Here is a 7,324-nt window from a genome sequence, read left to right on the forward strand (position 1 = left end):
GTTTAGCGCCGTTTTCAACAGTATTTAAATTTTGTGACGGCGGGCAGTTAGTCTAAGCAGCACTCTGTTTGGTTTATGTGAGCCGTTCCATGAGAAAACCAACATAGTGGCTTTGCGACCAGCATGGATCCTGACCAGACTGGTCAGGATCCATGCTGTTCGCTAACGTTTTTTTCTAATTGTAATAGGCTTTGAAAGCGAACAGCATGGATCCTGACCAGACTGCGCGGATGCGCAGGCTAGTCTGGATCCGTGCTGGTCGCAAAGCCACTATGTTGGTTTTCTCATGGCGCAGTTCATTTATGTATAGTTTGTTTTTGTTTATCATGTGTCACCCATCAGTGATATATCATCGTGACAATGTTGTTTATATAACATCGTATTACTTGACAATGCACTCAATGCAAGTCGGAAATATCTAAATCCTCAATTTGTGGGTTTGCCTAATTAAGATTAATGGTATTAATAAACAGATATCTATTATATGTTATAATAAGATCTTGACCACAAGATAATCTGTCGAAGATGTTTATTTGTATCGCGTAAGCTATTACCATAAAAGAATTGTGTGAAAAAGAAAGTAATAATAATTACTTCGTTTCATTTATGGCAGCGCAATGTCAGACCAACACTATAAATACGGGTCCAAACTTTAGCCACGCAACAGTGAACGGAGAGGCACACAGGTAAGAATTTAATAATCACGTTTGTTATATTAAAAACTTAACTTTAAAATACTTTTGATATTCTGTTTATGTTCGTTCATACCAGGCTTCTAAGATTTTGAGCGTTTTGTTATCTCTGTTTTTCTTATATTCACAACGAAGAGTATCTTGACGCAGTTTTGGTAGGTTTGAAAGTATCCTGCTTTCGTAAAAAGAAACGGTATTTGGATCAAAAAGAAAAGTTTCTAAACTTTCGTCTTTGAATTTAATTTGTTTCTCGAATGCGCTACGAATCCAGATTCCGTAATGCTGAACGCACGTGCATCCATTTTCAAGTATATAAGCATGGTTGATATTCTTCCAAATATTTTGCATACAAGCAATATTATAGTGGTTTCAGATTTATATCATTTTTCCTTTATGGATACATATTTCTCCAAATTCTATGTCATTTGCAACAATTCGGTGTTCTCACTTCATCTTCTTATAAAGCGTAGTAAAGACTTTAATATTACTATTGGTGTTTTTGGAGCCCTTATAATGTTTTCTTATTACGTTTTGTTTTGAGCCGGTACTTACTTTTTTATCCCTAGAATGAAGGCAATTATCGTTATCTCAGCATTACTTGCCGTCGCCATAGCGTCACCTATGTGGAGAAATCGTGGCAATGACGATTCCTGGCGGTACGGAAGGTACGGAGGATACGGAATGATTGGAGGAGGATACGGAATGACTGGAGGAATGATTGGAGGAGGAATGATTGGAGGAGGATACGGAATGACTGGAGGAATGATTGGAGGAGGATACGGAATGACTGGAGGAATGATTGGAGGAGGAATGATTGGAGGAGGAATGATTGGAGGAGGATACGGAATGACTGGAGGAGGATACGGTGGTTATGGTGGTTACGGAGGAGGATACGGGTAACATAAAATTTTCATGAAATCTATACGTGCTTAATTGTCTATTTAAGCTTTATATTGTCTTTGAAAATACTGGAAAGCTGTTTTAAATCAATGAAATGCTTTTTGCTTAAAGTGTCACAATTATTGGTCATAAGTAGATGATATTTGGTTTGAAATCTTAAAATTAAATTTACAAAAATATGTAACAACTCACTGGCTTAGAATAGGTTATCTTAAAATGGGAAAGAGATGAATAAAAGCTACATATAAAATACTATCTCAATATTCGTGTTGTGTCCTAGCATCATATCTGTTTGCAAAACTAGTAAACTATTATAATTATGGTGTCGTTATCATATTACATTAAGAAGTCAAGAATGTGCCTAACACTTACATAACGGATGAAAAAAAAATGTTATTGGCTCATACTTGGCGATTCATATTAGTTTTTGTCCAGTGTCCGGAATTACTGTATTTATTTCAAACAAATTATTAAAAGGAATAAGTTTGGAAAAAATATCTTTACAGAAAACAAAAAAGCTCAAAACCACAATTAAACAAACTACTTTCAGAATGAATGGCGGAATTCATGGAATGTACCCAGGCATGCACATGCATTACTACTGGAAACGCAGACCATACTGACCAATACGGAAACCTTACTACACTGACTGTAAGTTTAGATATTATCTAATCACTTATTCAGTATATTCTAAAGCAATCTACTTGTAACAATATCATCGACTGTTGAGGTTACCTTAGTCACGGTACAAATTATTTTTATAAAAGTTTTCTGCTAGTGTATTGATACCACCGCAAAACAAAATTAAGGTTGTATTTGATCCCGTTTGTATGTCGCAAACCTCTTTTATTTGTTAAGAAAAACACATTCCATTGGAATGGCCTTAATTACAATATACTTAACACTATTTTTCTTCTATGTTAGTTCTTTATTCAGGTGTTTATTGGTTTGTTATATATTAGATGTAGAATATATGCCCCTTGCATTGTTGAAACGTTTCTGTTATAAACACTTACTAAGGATACACAATTGTTTAGGATAAAATACCAGCTGACTTAATTTGCTCTTTTAACTTAATTTACATGCTCTTAATTAACCTGCTTTAAAAGCAATAGATATTTGAAATGAGAATGTAATACTACAACCGGAACACAGTTTTGTCTTTGACGAAATCTTTGCAAAGTAACCTTGCGTATTTTCTTAGTCTTATATGTTTTCAGTTGCAGAGAAAACAGGATACTATTAAAGATCTCACAAAAGAAACGGACCCAAAGAATAACACAATTACATGATCATTATTATTTTTGACATACACGTATGTATTTATTAGACAGAATAATGTGAATGTTTTCGTATGAATAAGATTCACTTTTTGTTCAGTATATATTTGTTTTGTGTGTTCCTTTATGAGGCAGTGGATCAAAAGTCTCAATTATGAAGACTAAGATTACCTAGCTTGATTTCGGACTCTATGTCCGAACGATTGTTAAAGTATAGCTTCCACAACATTATTCACCAACTTCTTTAGCTGCATACTTTTCCCCGAGCATTCATTCGCAAACCATTAACATGGCGCACGCATGTTCTTATCTTAATTGTCCGTGTCAAGACAACTGCCCCTTATGAAACACGGATGAATTAGTAATTATGAACTATCAGTATATGATAAGAAACCAGAAATAATGACTTCTAACGCATTGCATGGATTAATGTCAGCACGCAAACAGACTTAATTACAAGCAATATGTTTTTCTTGTGTGTGTGAAATAAGGGTACAGTCAAAGCTGTGCTAAGACCATCTCTGAACAGAGACTACCTTACTCTACAGACCACTGATTTTGTTTTCCTTTTTCAACAGCGTATCTTAACTTGTGTATAAAAAACGCCAACCAATTAAAGTCTTTTCGCCTCTCCCAATGTTGATCTTTATAGACAGGTTTGACTGTTTCTGTAAACAGAAAGTATCTGTGTCGAGCAGAGAACATCAGTGCAGAGAACATCAGTGAGCAGAGAACACCAGTGAGCAGAGAACATCAGCGAGTCGAGAACAAAATGCTCTAAAGACCTAAGCATTCATTTCCGACTTAATTTGTTGTAGTGGGCAAAACTTTTATCCGAGTTAGGCTAATCTTATAGTACTCTTTGAAGGATTGAAAAAAAGAAGAATATATGTATATTAACCGCACCACCAACAGTTTGTAGGTTTGGCTAGTCGTTATTGAGTAAAATTCTCAAATGTTTGCTTCAGGCGTTGTCCCTTTTTATTTCATAGCAACATAGCATTTGTCACCATTAGTGACAGCTCTCGTTTTTTGGCAATAATTATCATAATGCACTATTAATAATAATCATTTGTTTTTTATACCCATGTTTTTGCTTCTTAAAAAGGCACATCATATTAACTATCATACAATTTATATACAGATGGTCATTGTTCTGCTATATCGTACATACAGAAAGGATATCACATGAGTTACTTTTCACATCATTGAATTAATTTAATTAAATAAAGGGAGTGAATGAAATAACGAAATAAGAGGCTCTGTTGAACATTTTGTAATTAGTTTTTATTTAACGATTTTTATTGATCAAATGCTATTTTTTCTTTCTTTCCCTGTCGCAGAGAATTTAATTCGGCCAATTAAAGTTCGTGCTGCTACAAAAATCATTCATATGGGCGTGATTTCTTAACCAGTCTTCATGGATTATGTACCGATACTAACCTGTTCTCCACAAGTAAATGCCAAGTTCCCAACTTAAATCAGAACGAAAGATTTTAGACACAACGTCTTTTATCTAATCGTCACGGAGAACACATCCTCGACCGAGGATCGAACTCACTCTCTCGGTATCAGTGAGCCCAAACACGTGATCGCGTTACGTCATTTTGAGCTCGAAAGTGAAAGTGGAAAGTTAAACAAAATTATGAATCAGGGTGTAAGTTTTTTATTCAATATATTGTGTTAATATCATGCACATGATTCGAAACCTATTTCAAAGTGCTACGCCCGGTACTACGATTTCCCCACCAAAACCTTCTCGTTTTAGTTCAATTGACTTGCAGTGAGAACACCTCAGAGCGCACAATGTCGAAAGTGGTTTTATAAACTTCAAAATTTTATATTTCAACGAAAGATTCTAAAGTCCAGTGTTAATAAGGAAATGTTTTCATATTCCTCACATGGGCATATAATTTAGTAATGTACCAGTTATTTGTCGTGCGTGCCTGCTTTTTCATCATATGGATTCAATTTTCAAGGAGTTTTATAACACAAATATGAAAGATCATTTGTTAAACGAGCACTTGTTTGTTGAATGAGGCCTACGATCGTATTTGCTTCATCAATACAATCCATTATACGCTGCATGTATTTAAAACCAACATAGAATGTTACGCTCGGTCTTTCTCTTTTTCATTATCCTGGATTTCCTTACCTCAGCTGTTTTAACTGAGCTTGTTCGTATGGTGAACTTTGCATATTCATAATATATTGTACACCATTTCCTTCGGCATACGCTGTTTCGCCGCTGGAAACTGGCTATGCATTCGCTTGGCTTCCTGGCACTACCTGTGTCTTTCCGGCGCTGGTCTTACGCGATAGGCTAGGCGACAAAGCATATACATTTTTGTAGTTTCTAAATATGAATTCAGATACAGAGTTGTTAATTTGAAAAAAGATACTGGTAAAGATAGAGAAATACCACAAGAAATGTTTTGCTAGGTTATATGGAACAGGCCACAATAAAAAAATCATAATTTATTTGATTAGTTGCAACTCACATGACCGGCGGACGCCAGAGTATTTGGGCGAGACATATTTTGTCTTGCCATTCACGTAACGGGCGTGTCTGAGTTTGAGCGAAACGAATTGGTCCTATGTTAAAGTTTAATTTATGCATGTAATTTCACTTTGTTTTTGTTCAATGCTTGTGTCTTCAGCTGAATAAGTTTGTGTCGTCTGCAAGGTCTTGTATGTTACATTGTATGTCATCTTCCATATCTTTCATGCAAAACAGTAGAAGTAAACAAATGCTGATCCCAACATGCAGCATGTCTGAAATATGATATGCATATTTTATTTCCTTTAAATCGTGTAAGATTTGTACTTCTAAAGATCCGAAAATTTGTGTTGAATTTATGGAAATGTTATGGTCGGCTTTCCATAAACCTCAAGTACAAAACCACTACTAGATAGTGCCTTTGCTTGAAAGATGTGAGTGGTTGCTCATGCCAAGGTGGAGGGGATGGGGCCGTGTTGTTTATGTTGCAGTCTTCAAATCACTTAACACTCACCGCTGTCGTTCCGAAACCCCGCTAAGGGTGTTTAATACTTTTATTTAACGAAGCCTTCCTACTTACACATGGAATGCCGGTTGTTTTACACACCGATGCCTGAAAGTAGGATGACGTCTTCCGCTACAATTAAAAGCTAGAAAGTTAAAAAATGAGAAGTTTTTACTCGTACAATAGAACCGTTATTTGTATTCGGCAATATACCCGTTATAAAATAACTAGTTGCTTCAAACCACTACGATGCTCAACGTTTTTGAACACAGCCTGTTTTATTTTCTAGCAGCATTAACTTTTAACAAAGCTGTATTGGTCTGGAAATATTTTCAAGTTAATGGTATGTGTGATCCTTAATCGTGCCATTCAAAACAAAAATATATCGGCCTATTGCAATTGTAAAGAAATAAACAGGAACTGATCCTGCACATGCATGTCAGTCCCTACTACAGTCGAGCTTACTGCTCTCTGTTGGCAGAGGTGAAGAAGTACCTATACAAATGTGGCATTTTCTTACACATTTTAGTACCGTTTTTGCACGTGAACAGGTTTCCGGACACACTCCTCAACTGTGCATGTTTTCAGGCTATCTTTTGTTTGCAATAAAAAAAAAAAAACACTCATAATGCTGTGATTCCACAGCCCCTTAAAAATCGTTTAACCTTTCTCCGTCATATTGAGACAAGAGGAACCATGCTCGCCCGCTAGTTGAACTGTATTTTAGCAATTATATCATTTCAGTGAAATGCAATCCGTTCAATGCCACACATGTTAAAACTATAGTTACAATAGCAGGTGATCACATTCGGCAATAATGTGAGCCGCGCCATAAGAAAACCAACATAGTGGCTTTGCGACCAGCATGGATCCAGACCAGCCTGCGCATCCGCGCAGTCTGGTCAGGATCCATGCTGTCTGCTTTCAAAGCATATTGTAATTAGAGAAACATGCAGTTAGAGAACAGCAGGGATCCTGACCAGATTGCGCGGATGCGCAGGCTGGTCTGGATCCATGCTGGTCGCAAAACTACTATGTTGGTTTTCTCATGGCGCGGCTCATGTATTAAAACGGCCAAATGGCTTTCCAGAAATCAAATCCATTTTAAAGGAAAGGGTCATTTTGAGACAGACCGTTGATTTTTCGAACACAGGTACATGTTAATCTTCTCTAGCAATCATTCAATATAACTAACTGTTTGCAGAGGCTGTGATTGATCTGTGACAGTGTCATCGTGACTAACATGCGATGACAATTACAAATAAAGTCTTCGTTTTTTCCAGTAAGGAAACAAACATTTTTAGAATATATAAACAGTTATGTGTATTTTGGGTTCCTTTTAAAATCAGAACGTAGAATGTAAGCTACAACGTAAGAAAACAACAACAACGTAATAACCATTTTGTTTAATGTGATAACACAAAAAAGTATTTATGCAAGTTCTTTA

General features: G+C 36.0%; 1 protein-coding gene across 2 annotated transcripts; it reads left to right on the plus strand.

Annotated features, from left to right (window-relative positions):
- Positions 1–528: 528 nt before the first annotated feature.
- On the plus strand, positions 529–2,974 carry LOC123565788 (acanthoscurrin-2-like). Of its 2 annotated transcripts, XM_053550377.1 has the most exons (5): positions 529–686; positions 1,259–1,448; positions 1,497–1,588; positions 2,143–2,243; positions 2,813–2,974. In XM_053550377.1, exons 1-4 carry the CDS (start codon positions 607–609, stop codon positions 2,213–2,215), a joined length of 435 nt encoding a protein of 144 aa, XP_053406352.1. In that variant the 5' UTR covers positions 529–606; the 3' UTR covers positions 2,216–2,243; positions 2,813–2,974. The 2 variants fall into 2 exon arrangements, with proteins under 2 accessions (XP_053406352.1, XP_045215510.2); XM_045359575.2 differs by having other exon boundaries at positions 530–686; positions 1,259–1,588.
- The last annotated feature ends 4,350 nt before the right edge of the window (positions 2,975–7,324 follow it).

Source organism: Mercenaria mercenaria, chromosome 8, assembly GCF_021730395.1.
Source record: "Mercenaria mercenaria strain notata chromosome 8, MADL_Memer_1, whole genome shotgun sequence".
In the NCBI taxonomy this organism is placed as follows: Eukaryota; Metazoa; Mollusca; class Bivalvia; order Venerida; family Veneridae; genus Mercenaria; species Mercenaria mercenaria.

Coding starts and splice junctions, on each gene's coding strand:
- LOC123565788 (XM_045359575.2), top strand. CDS start 607: ATGGCAGCGCAATGTCAGACCAACACTATAAATACGGGTCCAAACTTT. Junction 687..1,258: donor GTGAACGGAGAGGCACACAG/GTAAGAATTTAA, acceptor TTTTATCCCTAG/AATGAAGGCAATTATCGTTA. Junction 1,589..2,142: donor GGTTACGGAGGAGGATACGG/GTAACATAAAAT, acceptor AACTACTTTCAG/AATGAATGGCGGAATTCATG.